General features: G+C 38.0%; 2 protein-coding genes across 2 annotated transcripts in view; one reads left to right on the forward strand and one right to left on the reverse strand.

Annotated features, from left to right (window-relative positions):
- The window catches only part of LOC101846472 (5-oxoprolinase), a 39,626-nt gene extending 37,818 nt beyond the window's left edge, over nt 1-1,808 (forward strand). Inside the window, exon 34 of the mRNA XM_005089771.3 lies at nt 1,438-1,808. Within this exon, the coding sequence (XP_005089828.1) occupies nt 1,438-1,620 (183 nt within the window). The 3' untranslated portion in view covers nt 1,621-1,808. The remainder of the gene's footprint in view (nt 1-1,437) is intronic.
- Nucleotides 1,809-16,018: 14,210 nt separating this feature from the next.
- The window catches only part of LOC101860862 (type 2 phosphatidylinositol 4,5-bisphosphate 4-phosphatase), a gene marked incomplete at its 5' end in the record, with an annotated part of 12,363 nt that continues 5,679 nt past the window's right edge, over nt 16,019-22,702 (reverse strand). Inside the window, 5 exon segments of the mRNA XM_013082746.2 lie at nt 16,019-16,361; nt 17,127-17,181; nt 18,056-18,146; nt 20,015-20,061; nt 20,752-20,839. Of these exon segments, the coding sequence (XP_012938200.1) occupies nt 16,276-16,361; nt 17,127-17,181; nt 18,056-18,146; nt 20,015-20,061; nt 20,752-20,839 (367 nt within the window).

Here is a 22,702-nt window from a genome sequence, read left to right on the forward strand (position 1 = left end):
TGTCCCCTGACACATGCGTCAGGTCCTTAAACTCTCGCTGACGTTGGGCAGGTGTGACCAGCGTGGTTTTGGGGCTGTTCAAATATAATTTTACACTTTGTTTGGGACTTTTTGCCCCCCCACCCTTTAGACTTCTTTTTACACTTTCCTGCGCCTCCCCCCCCCCCCCCCCCCCCCCCACCTCAATACTGTAATATTACGTTATTCGCTTATAATAATAATAATATGACATTTATATTGTGCAAATCCGTGTTACATTTACAATCACTCTTCTGTGCGTTTTACTTTTAAAATTTTTATTATAGTACCGTGACATAATAATTAAATATGGTACAAGCAGCACTTTTCCAGAAAAACTTGCTGTGTCGTTTTACCACTTTAACCACACGGGTGTAATCAAAATTAGACTAGATCTACATGTCATGTATGTATCCCCGATATCTACCAGTGTATAAATTGCGAGATGATCTCGTGCTTGCCGCTCGAGGTCCACTGTATCACCACAATGCAGTGCTTACCGCTCGAACTTACTGTAAGTGAATAGTGTAGTTACTCTCTTTTTATGCTATTAAAAAAAAATTATTATGTTGTCGTAAATTATATTTTCGTTGATTATTTTTTTCAACTTACAAAAGTGTAATCTTACATTGCTTCAACCCGCCCCCCCCCCTATTTCTTACACTTCACTTTTAAAGGAGTCAAAGACTCCCCCTTCCCCCCCCCCCCCTTTTTTTTTCCAGGCAAAAGATTATATTATTTGAACGTACCTTTTAGGGGTTTTCTGGATGAATCGATCCTTGTCTAGATCTAGCCTCCTGGTCCTAGCTTAAGATTTAAAGTCTTTCACACATTTTTATACTAGATCTATCTACGCAACCAAGCAAGCTAAGTAATCAAACGACCGTGTTTGTGATAAAATACTCTAGATCTAGACCTAGCTAGGCTAGAAGATGATTCAGTCCAAACAAGACTATTGGGTCGGTTTGCTCGCCAGATTGATGGTGCAAAGTTATTTTTAGTCGTGGAAGAAAATTTCGGAGTTTTTAATGACATTTTATTATTATTTTTCCAAATTTTGCGGGAACTTGGCTAAAATTCTCGAATTCACGAAAATGGTAAAAGTTGTGCAAAAGTTGCGCGCGCAACTTGCGGGTGCGAATTTCTCTGAGGACAGACTAAACCCTAATTTTTTTTTTATTGCAGTTTATTAATCTGTATTATTGGTTGCATGTGCTTGAGAATTATTTTGTCAAAATTCAAATTCAAAATGTCAAGAAAAACATTTTTTTTTAAAGATACTTAATGAATGTGGATACATCATGTATAAATTTAGACAAGTGGGAAACAGTTTTTTTGTCCATCCTGAAAATTTTTTTTGTTTTCTGGGCTTCGACCAGTTGACCAGCGTGCTGATGATGTGCTCTGTTCCTTTCGCAGGATGTTTTCCGTCTGGAGACTCCGGGGGGTGGAGGGTACGGTCCGCCAGGGTCAGAGAATGCAGAAGGAGACATGGAAGTTGAAGTTTCCTCCAGCAAAAAGAGGAAACTGGAGGCGAAAGGGAACCCACAAATGCAATCTGGAAGCCTCTTCTCCTACAAGCTTATGCAAGAGTCATCGTAAAAGATTTTGTTGGGGGTTTTTGTTTTTAGATTTCTCTCACTCTCACATATAACCTCTAATGAAAGTTTTTCTTGAAGATGGCTGCTGCATGAAAGACTTATTTTGTACAGATGTGTTACGACATAGTGAAATCAGGCGCGCTCATATGACCTTAGCAGTTGCGAGCGCCGTAAAATCCTATACTACTACTACTAGTGAAATCAGGCGCTCGTCAATTTGGGGGCATGTGCAGCTATTGGTATCATCTCAATACTTGTTCATTTGTCTTGCTTTAAATTTTAAAAACTACAGTGCTATCTTTAATAAAAGTCGAGATATTTTGAATTGAAATAAGCGGGGGTCGCCTGGTTTCAGAGGTAAAATTAGAGAGAAAATGACTGCCAAAGTTTGGCAACTTCCAAAGCTTGAGAGTCCTTTGAAACAGTTCATTTTCAGTTTTTATGTCTTTAATCAATGTTTTTAAGTAAAAGTCACCCAGAAATGTGTTCTTAAAATAATTGGACAACAATGGTGTTAAGCCAAAAACCAAAAATTCTGTAATAATTGCCAAAGGGGCGAAAAAATGCCTGTTTTTTATTCAGTTTCATTGTTTTGATGGGCGCCTGATTTCACTACGATGCCTCACATATACATCTAATTAGATTTCTATCAATCTTTGAATGAAAACTTTTCTTGAACTTTAAGACAGCTGCGTATTAAAGACTTCTTTGTATGGAAAATATACTGCTAAAAAAAAAGTAGGAGTTTTCAATGAGCTGTATATAATCTATAGGTTAGTATTTGAAAAACTTGTCAACTTTTTAGGAAGCTAAATTTTATTGCTAAAGAAAAGTGTAAGTTTTCAATGAATTGTATAAGAATTAGTATCAGAAAAATTTGACAACATTTTAGGAAGCTAAATTACTGGCCCAGTTGTTAGAGATCGTCCTAGGTACAAGTTTACTTGTTGTGTGGGCACATGAATTTACCACTTGATGCCATGAGTTTCAACCTGTTGTGATTTGGCCGATAGTTTCACAATGGATAATTGACTTTTTGTTGGTGATGATCCGCCTGCTGATCCTAATGGATTGTTATTTCATCATGAGACATTGGCCTAAAGTTAAGAATTTTCTTTAAAACTTTGAGCCAGTTATTGTTTTTCCACTGCAGTTACTTTTTTCCCCTCCATTTAATTATGATAATACTGCTGTAAACTGACGAAACGCCTTTTTTTTTGTTTTGGCGCCAACATTTTTTATTTGCTAAATCGAAAGTCTGATCAGTAACCTTACTTGAGTGAAAAAATCAAAGTGAAACTGACTAGTTTTTGAATAAATTCAAATTCAAATTTCAGAATCACTCTATTTTTAAATGGTTACGCTGACAAAAAAAATCCTCTTTTATCCCATACTGCTGTGAAGAAAAAAAAACGTTTTGCTTAGGGCAGATTAGTATTAGTAATATAGTAGGTACTAGGAAAAAAAAAGAAGGCTTTTTGGGGGGTTCCATAATTTGCATGCTGAGGCAGAATTATTCCCTCTAATCTTAATCAGCCTAACTTCATTTCAAGAAAAACAATGTCTTTTTTTTATACTCTAGGCACCACATGTTTATATAGATCAAACCATGCTGGCTGGGCTTTGGATCCTTTTTTTTCCCTTGAATTTTTTGTGTAACCAGAAAACACGTGTTGTGAACAGAATCCATTCTTTTGTGATAATCAGAAATAACACATGTTGTCCTGTTCTGTATATAATATATATTTAGTTTCATATATGCCTTTGGGCTTTGTTTTTTAAAATTTGTTTGAATGGTGAATTACATGTTACCTTTACTGTTTATCCTGGGGCTAATGTTCAATCTTTTCAGTCGCAAACAACAAGAATTACAATATAATATATTTGGAATACTAGAAGCAAAGGACCAGATTTTACGGATAATTCAAGAAATCCAGATTCCTATTAAAATGTCCACATTTTGCCCAGATTTGGGCCAGTCTTTGAAAAGTTGTTGCACTGTTGTCAACGGTTTCGATACGATGAGCTGTGTTGTTAGGCAAAGTGATCCTTAAATGTTAAGTCCCTTAGTGCGTGTTTCCCCAGGATCCGAAAAGTTCAGGATATTTTAACACTTTGGTGTCACTTAGCGCAATAAAAATGCGACTGTGAAAATTATCCGTTTCAGTCACCTGGTGCAATTAAGTCTGTTGCAGTCGCTCTCCTGACTGGGTGACCAGATGGGGTATTTTGTACTGCTGGCTGTGTGACTGCAAAGTATTAACATAGCCAGTTGGTACCTCAACAAAAAATAACCCCAGCTTTCGTCGTATATGATTCGGGCCAGTTTGATTCTGTTTCATTAATGCTCTCATTGAAAAGCTACTTAGTTATCAAATGCCTTGCCCTGCCATATACTCAGGCAGACACGATCAACAGGTATTTTTCAACCTATTTAAACATGGAATTCCCCATCTTTCATTTTCATGCAGTCATAATTCAAAACATTCTCTTTTTTATGTGATATTTACCAGTTTCTAACTGGGCACTACTGATGTTTTCAATGTTTTATAATATGTATTACTTACTTAAGCTGATTACTTGGAAAACCTTAACAGATGGGTGACTGGGAAAGACCAAGATAATATTGTTGTTTTTTAAAGCATCCGAGTCCGAGCAAATAAATAAATGAATGTCGAACTAACCCCCCGGGGCGGTGCCACTGACTGAAGTGTCTTTAGGCCATTCCCAAAGGGGGGACATTTCTCGTTCAAGCACAGTAGAATTGTTAATGGGCTGATTCATGATGATCATAACTGTGCCTGATCTACAACAGGGAACTGCTGCTTTTTCTTTCCTAATCCTTACTATTGTCATTTTCCTCTACTTCTTTTGTATGTTTGTCACACTTTTGTGACCCGCTATTTCCGGGATGCCTTGATAGTCAAAGCAGACTTTGTGCTGTTGAAGCTAGAGAGGTGAGCTGAGTAAGTCCGATTCCCTGTAAAGACTTCTCTGTACCCTCCCCTTGGCGCTCATATGACCTTATGCAGTTGCGAGCACAGTAAAACCCTCTACTAAAAATGTTTTAAAAAGAATATCGAACCATGATCTGGCACTTCATGATGAAGATGATGATGATGATGATGATGATGATTGTTATGGAATTATGGATATGAAAGCCAATTTTTGTCATATGAAATTAATTTTGAGCTTTAAAACTTAAGCATAAAGCTTTAACTTTAAGGTTTGAACATGTTTTCCCTGTTGAATTAGACTAATAATAAAGTGACCTGTCTAGTCTATGCTGGTCTATTGTTGATAAAAGTAGATACAATAGTTAAGTCGGTTGGACCTTCGGTTGGGAGAGGAACAAGACTATAATTTAGATTTAACACGACAACTTATAATGGCATAATTTGAATACTGGCTTTAGTAAAGTTTGCTTGTTGGTGTCTTCTTTATTTGAGACCATAATTTAGATTTAACTCGACAATGGCATAAGTTAGAATTTGACTTGAATATAGATTGCTTGTTAGTGCCTTATTTATTTAATTCATATCATCAGTAACAGTTCTGAACTTCATAATTCTGAAACTTGGTCATTTTATTTTTTTGTCTGAAAAGATTGGAAATCCTTTTGCACCATGTCTGAATCTGAAGAGTGCAAGTTTACACAGGGAAAATTATAAGATACAACTTTGAAATAAAACGTTTACAGGTCTGGGGAATATCCATTTTCTGGCACCCTTTAATCACACGCTGTTTTCTTTGAAAGTAGCATTTTCGAATTTACGTGATTTCTGAGTATCATTGGCATCCATGTTGTGGTACATCATTTATCATTTAGTCACACACAAGTTAACAAATAAAAGAACCTGGCTGTTCCGGGAATTTGATGTCTAATTAATATTGTGTTTGTTATTTTTTCCTACGCTGATTGAGGCCTATATTCAGTATATAGCAAATTGTTGCTGAAAAAAGTCAGATTGATAATAATTATATAGCATTTGATTTGCACAAATTCCAGCTTCACAGCAAGCTACATGCACTTTACAATTTATATTATTAACCCAGCGGACTTGAAAGTGTTCTGAAACAATCTCAACTTCCTGGGAAGCATACAGCGCAAGCTGCAATTTTTATTGGCCCTAAAATGAGCTGCTCAAATCGTTTAATTATTCAGGGAAGCAGGACCAAACAAAGCTTTACAATATTTCTCCTATGACAACGATGAAAGGTGCCCTTTGTTCTGATTTGGTGTTCACAATAGACAGCAAATATTTTATTTCTTTTTATGATTTCAGTGAAATGAAGCATATCAAGACAATAAAGCAATTTTTGGTCAGGGGTAGAGGTAATGTGATAAACAATATAATATATAGATATGAGCCATTTCCTAAAGGTGAAGACCTGATAAGTCATGGAGGCTGTGAAATAAATGTTGATCAATTTGCATGAATGTTTGTCCTTGCATGCACATAAAGTGACAGAAAATTTTCTCTCGTAAAATGTTCTTTCATCCCCTTTCCAGTTCTCTGACCATATTCTGTGGTCTGCTTTTATCTACACTTTCTGCCCCCACCCTGCTCCCTCCTCTGGGATGCTTGCTGTTTCTACTGCTTCTCCTGGCTCCTTCTCACTGCTGTCTTTCAGCCTCACCCCTGATCTTAGGGTAGGTAAGATCTACATGTAATACCTAGCCTTCTCGGTATTTCTCAGATAAGGGTGGAAAAAAATCTTGGAGGCCCCATATGTGCAAGTTGCGCATGTTATCGTTAAAGATCCATTGGTGGTAGGCTTCAGCCGCCACCCAGACAAAATTTGAAATTAATTCCTACCAACCTGAAAATGCTTAATAAGTCTTGTACTCATATATCATTATAACCTTTTGCAGTTATGAGCAACGTAAAACATTAACCACCAAACTCCCCCCCCCCAAATCGACCTAATCAGTGCATAGAGTCATCAAATGCCAGAGCGAGTCGTCCAACAGTTTAAGAGATATGATGGTGTTTGTTGTTGAAATGTTATTTGACTTGTTCATGTCACTGGTGATAAACATGTAGGGAAAAAGCAAGAACAGCGAGGTAGTTTTCTTTTAGTATGAGTTTTACGGCACTTGCAACACAAATAGGTCAGGTAAGTACGGTAACAAAGATTAAAGGTGTTACAAGAGAGTAACAAACGAAAAAGGAGGAGAGATAAGGATGATAGATGTTTGATAAGGGGAGAGAAAGAGCAAACCACATCAGAGCATCCAGAAACCACCCAGAACAACATAACTTTTAAATTTCTTTGTCACAACCAGCTACATTCTTTATTAACCTAACACTTAAAAGTAGTAAACGTAAGTATGATGGTGTTCAGTTTAGTTTTAGTAAGAGTTTTACAGCACTTGCAATACAATAAGGTCATATAAGTGCCGAAGATGAGAGCTGTTACAAGAGAGTAACAAACAAAAAAAAGGAGGGGACATGAAGACGAATAGATGTTTGATAGAAAAGAAGGAGCAAACCACACCAGAGCACCCGCCAACCACCCACTGACGGTGTTGTGTTTTCAAAAACTTGATATTGTTATAAAGTCAGTTGAGCACAAGACATGGGGCATTGTGTAGTCAGTTTCAGCTCCTTTGTGAAAAAAAGATTGTTTCTGGGTGTACTAGGGTCTACTGGGGTAATAATATTGTCTAAAGCGCTTAGGGCTTACTGTAGAGCAGTGGTATACACTACAAATGCTATTTATTATAGTTATTAAGATATCGTTTTTCAGATGTTCATATAGTACTATGTCTCAGGTACTAATTTTGCAGAAATTTGACATTTTGACAAAATGCACGTTCCTACCTCAGAATGACAAAGCTCTATCTGACACTTTGGAGCGTTTTGAGTTACTATGAGCATGAGGTCCGAAACCAAATGTTGTATCTGCTGTAACAAAATCGTATTGCTATTGGGAGTCATTATCAAGATATTCAAATATTTGCTTTCGAAAAAATTTGACATAATATTGTGCAACTCGAAATTTTTCACGTCAAATTTCTCAAACTAGATACTGAGCAGATAGAACTTGGTAGTTCTAGAGTGGGTAGCAATGTATTTAAAGTCGAGTCATGTCATACTCATACATAAAAATGACAACACCTACAGACATCGGTGTAAGCAGCTGGAAACATTCCCTTTGAAACTCACATCACTTATATTATGATCATAGACTTGTGCACAGAAGATGAAAGACAAGTAAGGAGAAACAAAACCATTTTCCAAATGTAAATTTAAAACCCCCCCAAAAAAGAAAGAAAGAACCAAGGCAAAGCAAATACAATATGGAAGGTTTTCTTTCTTTTATTTCTTTTTTCAAAAACTGAGAGCATTTTCTTTACTATCAATAAAGGGCTCAGTATTGCACAAATGTTTAATGACAAAGAACACAGTTGACCCATTTAACGTTGAGTTGTTAAAAGGACTAGGTTAGTGGACTAATCAGCTTGGTCTCTTTACTTTACTTGTGCAAAACCCATAAATTTACATTAACTTAAGTTGACAAATTACTGTAAAAAGTAGAAAAACAAAAAACGTGTGAAGTTGAATACATATGTAAATAATGCTAAGTACCAAATTGAGCACCCCAAAAAAATTAATAATTGACAATTGTGCATTAGATAAACACGCAAAGTATACACTGTACTGACATCTTAGTAAAGGAACACAGAACTGAAAAACTTTTGAACATTTGGCTCACATTGTTATATCAAATAAAATAATATATATTTATATAATAATCAATGAAGCTTCGTTATCCATAACTTGCAACTTTTCTCATTATGAACAAAATTAAGTATTTACTGTTTGAGTAAATATGTATAAACACACATATCCTCCACTAAGCAATTAAAATCAAATTATGCATTTCGTAAAAATGAAAACAGCCAAGAAATATTACAAAATTAAGTACAGCCGAACCTGCGAACCTGCCTTCATGGAAACCTGTCTTAACGGAATCTCCCCGCTCCCCCCTTGATATATTCCTTTTTAATTACCTGTATAAAACGGAAACCTATCCAACGCGGAAACGAAAAGAAAAATCCGCTCTCTGCCAAAGGTTTCACCTGTCTAAGATGGAAAATGCTTTGTACCCTCACCCTTGATGTGAAACAAAACTCGCAAGTTTGGTTCCGCCGGCTCTAAACTTAACGCTATGGCCATGCCGCTGGGCGAGGAAGGGGAGTAGGGGTGCAATTTGGGGTAACACCTACTCTAGAGTTGGCGTTGATGTTACCCCGTCATGTGAGCCCTGAGCGATGCAGATGGTCAGTGTAGCGTGGGTGTGAAATCTCACGACTGCCAGTGAGAGAGCTCGAGTAGACAGCCACCAAGGAAATTTTCTGAGCTGCCAGAGGTGTGAAATTAGATTTACCAACGCTTGCCGCCCTGATCGCACGGCCAGCCGAGAAAAGAGTTCCTCGAATCGTTGTTACAATGATGGCAGTGAGGGGTGGCATTGGTGGGCGGGGCTAAGGGTGAAATCAAAGGACTTGTTCAAACATCTCTGTTTTCAATAGGTCAAACAGTGGTCCTATGAAAGGCAAGCACTGGTAGTAATGGATAAGTAAGACTGACGCATGTCATTATCAGACAGGATAACAATTGAGAGGTGTGAGGTTTTGACCACTGCCTGCCGATCGGACAAGCGATCTTCTTTGAACCCCAACCTCCATCTCCCCCTAAATTCCCCTGTCTAAAATGTAATTTTTTTCTGGCTCCCTTGCGATTCCGTCTTACACAGGTTCGACTGTAATGCGGAACTGAATTTTCATCATCATTAATGTAAACATGTGATCTTTCTATGCTATTGCTACAAATCTGTGATTTTAAAAAATAGGGGGGGAAAGTAATAAAGGGCTGGTTAATGTTTAAATTATTTTACATATTTCATAAATTATGTCTTTCTCAATGATATGGCCTCCCAGGAGCCAAAGTAGATGAAAATAAACGGCTGTAACTTGGAGGAAGGTGGGATTGGATAAAATTCGATGTATCAGATTAAACAAAGCTTTCAAAAAGCTCAGTTTACTTTTGATTAATTAGACCACAATTTACTTTATTAAACCGAGGAGAAAAAGTTTAGATAAAGAAGAGTAAGACAGTAGGAAAATAATTCCAGGCTTCAATTCCCAAAAAGACTAGACAAAACCTTGCCCTCAGAGGGTAAGATATACAGCTACATCAGGCCCAATGATGAGGTTCCTTGCATTGGTCTCGACCGGGAAAAAATGTGTCACATGGAATTTTATGGAAGGAAAAGAGATCAAATGAGGAAATACTGAAAGAAGACCGCGTGGGCAGCTCACTTATAGCAAACAAGGAAGCGACAAATTTCCAAGACTGAAATCGACATGAGGGCTTTGACCTTTGCTCTTATAATAAAAATTGAAGGCAAAAAACATAGGGGCTGACCCCAGTAACTTATTTGGAAAACCTGAACAGATTGGTGACAGCAGAAAAAAACAGCATAATCTAGGGGGTTTCTTTAGAGCATCTGAGCTGAGAAATTAATGAAGAACTATGATCGTCAAAGTCTGTTCCATATCAGGCACTTTGTGACGATGTTGTCTGATCTTCAGCTCGGGCCGTATAGGAAATCAGTGAGCGAACTTGTGAGTTATTAGCAAAATTACAGAAACTGACATCAGAGTACAGAAAAGTGCTGTGGGACATAAGTCCAAGATTGAAGAAGACGTTTGCCCTGGTATACCACCATGATGCAGTCTATAAATAAACCTTTGCACCTGCTCAAACTCACAATTTGGCATAGAAGTGAAGAGTGACACTCGACACAAATACAAATGTCTCAGTAATTCTTAACTTAGCACTACATAGTCCTATTTACATGATGTGAATATACACACAAGTCCAAGGAAACAATAGACAATAAAAGTTGATAATGGTGGGTACTCTGTTCTCATTCTAATAAAACAATAAAGTAATGTGTATATAAACATGTATCAGGTGTATAAAATTCATTACTTTTTTTCCCCCCCCCCCCCCCCCCCCCCGCCCCCCACAAGACTCCACTTCAAACAAGCTGGGAAAAGTAAGGGAGTGAACAAGTAACCCTCGATATGCGCAGTTGCGTGGAATGTAAATACTGTTGACCCTGCCCTTAAGGACACTTGTCCAAAACAGCTTGTACAATAATCTCTTCCTACCCCCACCCCACCCCCTCTCATTTTTTAAAATATTGTAATGACACTAAACAAGACATCTGCCTATGACAGCCATTTTTCAAAAATATGAATTGTCACATCATTTATGATAAATCATGCAAATATTGCAAATGAATACAAATAACCCTGTATATCTTCATGTCATTTAAAATGTTACAGGCGACTGAAGGAAACAGAAATCCAGACAAAAAACTTATTTTATGCAAATCTGATCACGGTTCTTTAACTTTAAGGAGCAAAAAAAATACATCGGAGAGCACCAATTTTATCAGAGGGCTTGAGAGGTCTGCATACAAGTATGTGAACTGGCCTGAGAAAACCACGGGACAAGTCCTAACCATCAAGGTCAAAGATCAAACAATGAGTTTGTGAAACAAACCATTTTCTAATGACTTATTCCTGGATAAGAGAACTGAATGTTTTCTATTAATTAAAAAAATGTCTAAAAACTTCAATTTGAAGTCCACTTTTTCCCCCTTTTTTTTTCCAGTTTATCTTTCTCGGATTACCTTATAAAATCCACACAAAATAAAGCTACCAAAGCTGTACGATAATCTGTAAAAGCTGCAAATTCATAAAATACATTTTGAAAAGTCATTGATTATTCCTATTATATCCTATGCCAACACACGTACTACAAACTGGTAGCTGGCTTAAGACGTATTACCCGATTCTTTTCAGTATTTGCTCCAGATATGAACTTCATTCAACTCCATCATTCTCTTAAGTACCATGATATTGCAGCCTTATATGACCTGAAACGCAACGCATTAAAGCAAATTTGGCAGTTTGGGGTTGGGGGAGGGTTCTATTCAACATGCAACTTCTTTCGACAATAGAAAAAAAATATGGAAAGATAACTATCAAACTTGAAGAATTTATAAAATAATCAACTTCTTAAGCATGCACATACCGTGGTACATTAATGCACTCAAAGAACGCACTGCAACCCGCAATTACATCCGTATCACAGTTAGAAGAGGAGGGTACATTTATCCCACCATTTTTTTAGCCTGAAATATTCAAGTGTACTAAAACATACAACAAATGTGTCGTCGAAATGCGGTGAAGTCAGGCGCTTGTCAAGTTTTGGGCATGTGGAGCTATTGATATAAGCTTTGAGCTTGACCTGTCCATTTGTCTTTCTTTCTATGAAAAAACAGTGTATCCATCTATACTGAAAAGAAGTCACGATATTTGCCATTGATGGAGGTAGGGTCACCTGGGGTCGGAGGTAATGTTAGGGAAAAAATAGCTGCCACAGTTTTGTGACTTCCAAAGCTTCAGTATCTCTGGAAACTGCAAATTTACATCTTTTGTGCCTTTGATCAACGTCTTTCAGTAAAATCACCTTAGAAATGTGTCTAAAAAAAGGAAGCAAAAGATGTTGAGTGCAAAATAAAGCAAAAACCAATAAAAATTGCCCAATGGGAGGAAAAAACTTGACTTCTTTGATTTCATTATTTTGACGAGCGCCTGATTTCACCACGATGCCACGCATGTTTACCAGTACAAACAACAAAAATGACAAACAATTCAATTTTTATTCCCATAGAGGGACAGGGAGAAAAACCTGTCACATTCTTCAAGGCAGGTCCTGTAAAAGTTTCAAATCTTTTTTTTTTTTAGAAAAGAACATATTCGAAAACCCTTAACCCTCCAAATGATCAAAGATGGTTAAATCTGCATTAAGTTTCATTCTGTTTAATTCTGGCTGATTTCTATTTCAGTTCATTTACCACATTTAAAAAAATATAATGCCAAACATTCCAACTCCTTCACAAATGAGCTCTACTTCCTAATTTTGCGTCCTACTTTCTACAAATTGAAATAATGGTCATCATTAGCTTGATTTGCCTGTTCTCAAGCACTTTCCAACATAATATGGAGAAACCGTATGACTATGATTTCCTCTGACATCACAGGCTATTAGATAGAGACATGAAGGCTAATTCTTCAAGGTTGGACACAATCAGCCCAGAGGATCCATACAAAATCCTTCCCTCTACACAAAAGCAAAGTCTGAATTCAAAGTATGTGAGTTTCAAGGCCTGCAGAGTGTTGGTTAATCCTTTATAGCATCAGCAGTAACCATGTAACTGTAGCCTGTAGATCTGCTCTCAAACACACAGATACCCCTCTTGCTTTTAGAGAGAGGAGAGAGAGGGGGGGGGAGAGGGAGGGAGAGAGAGAGTACTCCTGATTTACGTCTCTCAAAAAACAAGATAGAAAAAAAATTAAGACATTGATAAATATAATAAATATCATACTATGTATAAACCTCTACACTTCTAGATTAATAGGGGACGAGTATTTTTTAAAAATTAATAAAATTTGTCAGCCAAGCTTTTACAAAATATTACGTCTGAAGTGTATCAAACTAATTTTGAATCGTGTTTCATATTTTCTTCACAAATTTTAAAAGCTATTCATGATAAAATATGAAAGTTCGATTGCACAAAACAAAATTTGATTCAGATTACCATTTACCACTACACAAAATCATTGGCAGCACTGTAACCACCAGAAACAAGAAAATACTGCAGATGTACCTTTCTATTCTATTTGATAATAGCAACATTAACATAATGCTAACCGTAGCACTAACACATGTTAGCAGTAAGAAATATGTAGAGATAAACATTATAATAAGAACTACATAATAATCTAAAGCTGGTCAATTAAATCGGGCCATCACTACATGAAATAAACAATACTGGCCGCATTAAGTACGGTAAATCCTGCTCTCACCACCACCTGTCCAAGACAATGACCTGTACAAAACAACCGCTTCCCACTTCCCTTTTGAATCGTTACTTATAACGACACTGCCCAAGACAACAACCTGCCTAATACCCAGTGCCCATTGGGGGATCGAAAAAAAAACATGATCGCCAACCAATCGCCCAATTTGCGGCCTGAAAACAAATGCGTTTGTTCTTGAGGCTGCGAGCAGGGCAATTGGTTTGTGCCACGATTGTCGCTTTGCGCTCTCAACCTAGCTAGCCTCGCCTACCAAACCGAACTGAACTGATAGTGCCAATGGGCACCTCCTATATAAGACGAAGGAATGACCACTTTTCCCCTCGACAAAGGTCGGTCATCTCCTACAGCGTCCAAATGTGATTCGAAACAACAGCCTACATTTTTAAAAATGCCTGTCTAATGACATATAAATATGTGACTCATCGTGGTGAAATCAGGCGCTCCTCAAAATAATAAAAAAGAAGAAACCTTCATTTTGCCACCAATTTGGCAATCTAAATGGAATTTGGGAGGGGGGGGGGGGGGATCAACACCTTCTATGTCCATTTAAAAACATATTTCTGAGTGTTTTTTACTGAAAAATACTGATGAAATGCAAAATTCCCGTTTCCAAGGACTCTAAAACAATGGAAATCACCAAATTTGGCAGCCATTTTCTTACTAGTTATACATCTGAAATAAGGCAACCCCCACCTGCTCCAATCGCAAATATCTCGACTTCTATTCAAGATAGATGGGTGGGGGTTTTTTCATGGAAATGAAAACAGTGAAGAAGCTTTAAGATGAGAGCCATAAGTCCATATGCCCAAACATTGAGGAGAGCCTAATTCCACCGCGTCTTGACACAAATGCCCCTCTAATTATATAAACACAGCTTTTGGTCACAGGCTGTTCCTGTAAGATGTGGAAAGCCTAATCATTTTTCCAGCTGGATTTGACGCCAACGCAGAGTGTGATGCAAATAATTTTGTACAATTCAGGAAAAAAACAAATGCTATTTAGGTCACAAGCGACTAATCACTTTCAATTGTTTCCTTTAAAATGTTGTCTTAGAACACACATCATTATAATCAGAGGTGTCGACCGGCTACAAAAAAATACAAAACCTTTGAGACCCAATGAACAAGATTGCATGGGGACTCAAAATTTACAAATCATACTGCCTTGTAATGCATCTAGTACCAAAACCATTTTCGCAACCATCAGACTCGAGTCAGGCAGAAACCAGACAACTACTTCAGAAATCTGGATATTCAGATTTCTCCGGAAAATCGGCATGTCTGATTATTTTTACCCGACTTAAACCCACAGTGTGCCAAACGGCAAGGCCTTAGACAAAAATACAGACGGTATTTACAAGGCTGCACCATCACCAAATTTGGCATTTGGACATCTCAAGGAAGGTATATGGAAAATCAACTGGCAAATGCTATTTTAACGATTAGCCCACAACAACAGAATGAAGCAATGTGAAATCACAAAACCAGGTAAAAAATCTGTGCATGCATGCATGTCATGAATAAAAATCTACCCACAGAGTGACTGTGAGCAAGATTTTGAACAAAGCCATGAAATGAAATCAGCTGAAATCAGGGAAACACTCCCATTTTGGTTACAATAAATAGTCAAAAACTTTTCCCAGCTATATGATTCTTTAATTATTCTTAACTGATTCCGTCCATGATTTTTTCAGGCTCTGGACAGAATTATTTTTCCCTGTTCAGTTTTAGACCTGGGGTGCATCTATTTAATGCATTACTGCGAAGCTCTAAGCTACTCTAATAGGTATTGTCATATACCAAACTGATGGGAATAAATAGAAGAATCTGTTTATATCAATAACAATGACCTAAAATCTGTTTGTATTGCATTTTCCTTCTGACAAAAACGAATGAGAAAAAAAATTGCGCAACAGCTCTTCGATAAATTTCGACTTACCGCATTTTCTCAGCTCTACAAGTCCTTATAATCCATAGAAATCAACACAACATTGTAGCGATATCACCCTAGCACACATTTATGCAATAATTTCATAAATTTAGTTGAATATCTTTCTTTGAAGAGCCTTTTCATTATACCAGGCTCTTTGTTGTTTACCCTTAGATCTAGCCTACATCGCGACAACAAAACAACGATTTTTGCAAAAATTTCGCGGAGTTTTGATCGATATTGGCGCTCAGAGATTGAGGTCAGGTTTGTTTACAAGTTGTACTTCCTTTCGACAACTTAAAAAGTAGGAACTATGTTAAAAAGTGCACCTTTGTTTCGGATTTCGTTGAGCCGTTCCCAGCGGCCGAATGGAGGCAGCGGAAAAACTCAGAGCCGCTGTCAGCGGCCGAATGGACGGAATCAGTTAAAAGAGAGATTAATAAGAAAAAAGAAAAAAAATTTTAACATGTTTAGAAATAAATATTTTGATAAGTTGTTTTTTTAAGATGAGGGAATATCACTTGACCAGGTAAATCATCTGCACAGCTGTCTACAATTTACCATACCTGAACATATCCATTGAAATGAACATTATAAACAAACAAGAACTAGGACCCAAAAATGACAAAAATAATAGAAAAGGTACTTAAAAAAGGCATCAGGGGCAAAAGTGCTCCAGATGGTGCATACGGATCTACACCGCATGATTTCCTGTGAGAAAAAGTTCTTTTGGGTAACTTCTTGCCCGTCTTGTCAAGGCCCAGCAATTGAATGGCTGGTCCGAATCATGAAGGAGCACACCGCTCGAATCAAGAAAACAATCCCCAAAACAAAACCACCTGAAACAAGAAAATACCACAGAGTTACTTTTCTGTTCTACTTAAGAGGAGTATTGCTGGCACACAGCTAGTAGTAACAGTAATACTATGTGGTAGCAGCAACAACGATGCAGACATATAATATAAAGACGACTCTAAATTTTATCTCAGGTCGCTGCTAAATTCTTAAGGGCATTTTTTAACATCTGGGATAGAAAGTGGGAGTTGACCTGGTTCTCCAACAACATAAAAACAAATGGAAGCACACACAATAAAGGGCTGGCTGTCGGGAAAAAAAATTATTGCCTCTTAAATTTACAATTACAAGGCAAAAACACGTGAAAAACAACTTAAAACATTTAAAATTCAACCAAGGGGATTTCAAAGTGGTCTATAACTAAGAAAATCAACTATCATGTTAGAAAATTATCAAGTTTTTAAACTTTCAACCAAAACTGAATGAAAGCAAACTTGACAAATTTTCAAAATTCAACCAATAAGATGTGTATTTCTGCAGTTCAGAATTATGAGAATTTGATGTACTGCTTGAAATAGGGTCTCTTTTTTCACACTAGACACTCAGTACTAATTAAGAGAGGGAAAAAAAAAAAGTGGATTAATAAGTACAAGCAATGGCAAGACAGCAAACAACAACACATATTACTTAACACATTGAGCAAACATCATTTATCACACAAACATTCCAAACAAGCTCACAAAAACATGCGGCGAGACTCAATACAATGAGTTTCAGGTCTAAATTTTTTTAATTTTTTAATCACCTACCTATCCAAGCTACATATATTCCTCCGTTGTGGCGAGCTGATTCGTATGTCCCCACCTAAAGAAAGGAAAAATAGTTAAACAACAATTCAAAAGTAAAACTAAAAGTAACTCCTACAGACTTTATCTTATTTGGGGCTGTTTTTAGTTGTTTTTTAAAATAGATAAACAAAACGAAATAGTCTAAGACAGCGACCCATTGTCAAAGAGAAAAGTGGCCGTCTTACAAAGGGGAGAAATGGCAATTGGCTGTTTGCACAAGTATTATACAGTTGGCCGTTAGAGCAGGTTCAACTGTATCAACAATGAAATGGATATTACAAATGATAATCTCAAATTTCAATTTCCCTTTATAAACTCAGGGACAGCTCACTAACTTTTACTTTCTCATCCTCTGTTGTCATTAAGCGTCGAGGGGAGAAGCAGTTTTCTATAGTAGGCCAGCCCCGTAGCTCTTTGAATTGGGATATTATAATTTCTCAGGGTTTCCTTGACTCCTTCAATCCACCTTTGGCATGGCCTTCCTCTAGGCAACGAAGTACTTCTTAATATTTTGACCAGGAAATGTGACAAAAGACAGGTCTTGTTGACAATGGCTCCTCTCACTAAAAACGTTCCTTAGGGCCATGGTTTATTCATACTTTAAAAAATGGTAACCTTTTTAACTGTTTGAGTCCTCACCTCCTGAGATTATCATTCCACTTTAGCATGACCTCCTGAGAAATTAATTCAGGTCTATATTTAATGCTCAATTTTTCAAACTGCACGCTCACAACTTCCACAAGGATGCAGACATCTCGGCAAGACATCAGCCAAAGTAAATATAAAACAGCTTTTTTTTATTTGCCATTGTAACACAAATTTCCCTACGAAAAATAAATATAATATAATATAAAATTATTTATTTTATTTTTTCATGCACGAAACCGTACCGTGACTCCTATGGAACCTGCCAAGAAAACGACAGCAAGAACCACATAAAAGTAGCCTCTCCGTCGAACGTGGTTGACTCCAAGAGCTGACCTACATAGATAAGGAGATCATTACTTCAGTACAACAAACATGCTTAAATAACCAAAGGGCTGAAGATTAGAGATTTACTGAAGAGTAACATACAAAGAAAAGAAGAAAGAGAGGTAAAGACTATAGATATTTAATAGGAAAGAAGTCGCAGAGACAAGGACGATAATGTTTGATAGGTACAGTTTTATTGACATTACATTGAATTGATAAAGAGAGTAAAGATAACTAAAAATATGCCTCAGGAAAAAGATGCAGTTTTAACGGCGTTTTAAACACTGGACCATAATGTAAAAAAGAACAATGTGCAGAAAATTTGTAGGTTTTTTGGGGTTTCCTTTTCATTTTAGTCAACAGAGAAATCTGTGCAGGGAATCCAGTTTACTCTGCTCACCTCTCTAGCTCCAACTGCACAAAGTCTGCTTCGACTATCATCAAGTAGAGCTGTGCCCATTCGACGTTACTATTTGACATTCATGATTTTTGCACTATTCACAGCTATTCGAAGCTTGGCTGAGCCATTCGAATGCCGTGTGATTTTTTTTTCTAACAGATAATAGATTTTCGTCTCATTTTTCTCAAACGTAGAAACATTGGAGCACATTATATCTAAAATCATTAAGATAAATATGCAGAAATACTCTTTATTTGATGCTTACGAGACAGAGTGATAAGAGATAAGAGGAGCCTTCAAGAAGCATAAAACAATCCTTTCAAGAATATCTCTTACTATTCAATATTTACTCGCCACAATATGGACAGCTCAAACAAGGGCACATGACTCTTGAAGCGCAGCGAATGTTTTTTCCATGAAGTAGCTGTCGTAATGAGCTCCCCTAACCCTACTCAAAATTCAAAGCACTATGAACGGTGACGTGATGTCAACACGTTGCACTGTCTGCAACAACAACACACACGCACTCAGTGACTGGCGGACTATTACAATAAAAGAAAAAATAATTCGACAGTGCTTCGAATTGCGGAAGCTAGATCTGGGCTTATCACATATAAGAAAAAACGATTCGGCAGCGCTTCGAATTGCAGAAGTTAAATCTGGGCTTATCTTATATAAGAAAAAAAAAAATTCGACGGCGCTGTGAATACCAGAAGTAAGATCTGGGCTTATCACATATAAGAAAATACGATTCGACTGCGTTTCGAATTGCGAAAGTTAGATCTGGGCTTATCTTATATAAGAAAAAACAATTCGACGGTGCTGTGAATTGCGCATGTTAGGTCTGGGCTTATCACATATAAGAAAAAAATCATTCGACAGCGATGTGAAAAGCTAGCGAATGTAGAATAGTGGACCTTAGGTCTGGGTTTATGCTTAATATATTATATAAGAAAAAAACATTAGACGGAGGTATTCGAATGTCATGAATAGTGAGCTCACGCTTCGAAGCTTCCATGAATTTTTGTTCCCTCAAAATCGCACAGCACTACTATCAAGACACCCCGAAAATAAAGGGTCACAAGAAAGTGGCAAACATACAAAAGAAGTAGAAGAAAAAGAACGATAAGGATTAGGAAAGAAAAAGCAGCAGTTCCCTGTTGCAGTTCAGGCACAGTTATGAGTATGACATTGATGAATCAGCCCATTTACAATTCTACTGTGCAAAAGAACATGTTAATGTCCCCCCTTTGGGAATGGCCTAAAGACACTTCAGTCAGCAGCACAGTGCCGCGGGGGGGGGGGGGGGGGGGGTTGTTTTAACTGCTTTTTAAACACTGGACCATAATGTATAAAGGAACGTCATCCATAAATTCTGTAGTTTACTTCTTAGGGTTAGTGTAAAATTGTTTTATCACAAGACGACATACAGGCACTGATAAGCAACATGATTTGCACAGCAAACAAGACAACTTACAATCTTCTACAACTGGGACATCTGGCAAAAGGTGAAACTGTCCTCACCTGAAAAACAAAGGATTGAGAAAACAAATCAGCAATGATAGTTCTTACAAAATAATTTCTTATTCAAAATTGTATAATTTCTTTATTAATGAAATAACAATGCATTGAGAAAAAGAGCCAATCTTGCTTAACGGTAAACAAATCACTACTAAGATCAATGTGGGCATATATCAAAAATATATCATAGGCCTGGCATTCAGGTGTTTATAAGCCCAAAATTTTGTTTGTTTGGTAAGAGTTTTAAAGTAGGTTTTTTTTTAAATTGTTGTTTCTTTGTCTGTAATATCGGTTGTACGTGCTCAAGAAAACCTAGTATAAATTCAAATTCTTTAAAAAGTTGAAAAAGGCAAAAAATGAATACATAAAGATGGTACAACTGTTAAAAGAATGAAAAGTTTTCTCCTTCTCCCGAAAATTTTCGCTTTCTTGGCTTAATACATTAATTTGACACAGCTCGCTGACGTGATTTTTCTCCAAAATGAAATAATGTCTGAACTACATAGATCTATGTATTCCCCTCAAATCATTTGATTGATATAAAGCTTGAATCAGACCAAACAAAAGAGAAGTATCATCGATAAGGAAACGGAAAATTTCTGCGAGACCAAAGACACTAATGATGAAACTATGCTTGTAATGTTCTACTTTTTCTCCTCAATGCCTAAAGAGAATGTGAATAACAGCACTTACCACAAAGTTCTCTTCACAATAGACACACTTGTATGTCAACGGAAAGTGAGCAAAACCAGGACCATCGGTGAGTGTTATAATTCTCTTACTGAGGAAGAGAAAGATGCATCAAGAGTTAAATAATACTTCTCTTACTAAAGGAGGGGATCAAGGACTGGTGATGGGTCTCATTTAAATATTGAGAAATGCCAAAGCCTCTCAAACAGCTTCTCCCAATCCAGCCAACCGTACCTGCCCGTGGTGGTCCCTGTCCTCACTGACACGGCTCTGGCGAATGACGAGTTGTTAGCGCCAACAAACCAACCTCCCCGTTTCCTACAACAGGATGGGAGCAGGTGTGGCCCCACAAGGTGCAGGAAGCAGAACCCACCGATGCGTGGTAGACGCTATGCTCCTCACTAACACACCCCTACTCTCCCTTGAGTGGGTGTCTAATCTGCCTAACACCTCTACTACTTTTATCAACACAACCTCTGTGGTTGAGTAGGTACCAGCCAGTTTGAGAGTGTCTGGGTGCAGGGGATGGACCGAGTGGAATGCCCGACTTGCTTTCTGGCCGTGAAACCTCTTAGTAAAGGCACAACGACCCAGGACGTGACGGTCCAATGGCTTTCCAACTTGGCCAATACCTCATGAAAGAATAGAAAACTTTAGCCAGTAGCCATTGGTGGCGGGGAATGGGCAACGTGAACCCTACCGGAATTACACGGTCACATGGCAGTTAGGTCTTTCCAGTCTCATGAAAACTAGTACCCTCCTATCCTCAACATGAATGGCCTCTTCTCAGGGTGGGAAGACAGTCCACAGACACCCCAGTCCACAATGCCATGACACAAAGAAATAAATTACATGCGAGCTCGGACGTCGCCTCGTTAAACAAGGTCCGCGCCAGGCAGCACAATCACCAGGCTGCTCTGAGCGACAAGTCAGCTACTGGTGATACACACAGAAACAGTGCTAAACCAGCACCGAAAAGCTCTCGGCTTGAGAAGGGAGCCAGTTACACCCCCAACCAGAAGAAGAGTTCCATCAACCTCTTGCAACTCAACATCTGTGGTTTGAGGAACAAGAAAACAGAACTCCTCAAAGTACTGAAGGACAAGCAGATTCATGTTGCCCTCCTTCAAGAAACCCGACACAAAGGTACGGACCTGAACCTCACAAGATACACCAGTTACGCCTGCACATGCACAGGATGCCGTGGTGTAGTCACTTACCTGCGAAACAATGTTCAGGGAGATGTCGTACACTTATCATCTGCCCAACCGACAGACATCCAGAAGGCCACCATATGGCACATTGGTAGGAAGTACACACTTTACAATATTTACAGCCACAGACAACATGCGACTTGTCTGATCTGCAAGCAACCAGCTACCAAAAAACCATTTGTGCGGGTGACTTCAATGGCCACTCTCCAGAATGGGGCCTCGTCAACTATAACGGCACAGACCGAAAGATTGAGGAGCTGTGCGAAACAAGCAACTCTGTATTACAAGATGTCAGCTCAACTCCTACCTTACTTCACAGAGCCCACTTGACTCTCAGCCGGCCTGATCTCACCATCTGCTCATCCGACATTAAAAACTCCTGTCGCATCGAAGTGATTGATGACATAGGAAGTGATCACAGGCCTATCTTTATACAGATCACCTCCCCACCTGGCAGAAAAATCACCATCAACAATAAACAAAATACACTACAACAAGACCTGCGCTCAGGTGAAAGTGACAGTAAAAAAGGCCAAAAAAGAGAAATGGACTCAAACCTGCAAAGATCTTGACCTCCGCCACAATGGAACAAAGGCTTGGTCCCTTGTCAGCAACCTCTCGGGAGAAAGACAAAAAGCAACCCTAAACCCTTTTTCCTTTCAGGCAGCACCATCACTGAAGACCAGAAGAAAGCCGAACATTTTAACCGTTTTTTCGCCTCTGTAAAACAGGGCAGGCAG

The sequence above is a fragment of the Aplysia californica genome, unplaced genomic scaffold, assembly GCF_000002075.1.
Source record: "Aplysia californica isolate F4 #8 unplaced genomic scaffold, AplCal3.0 scaffold00009, whole genome shotgun sequence".
In the NCBI taxonomy this organism is placed as follows: domain Eukaryota; kingdom Metazoa; phylum Mollusca; class Gastropoda; order Aplysiida; family Aplysiidae; genus Aplysia; species Aplysia californica.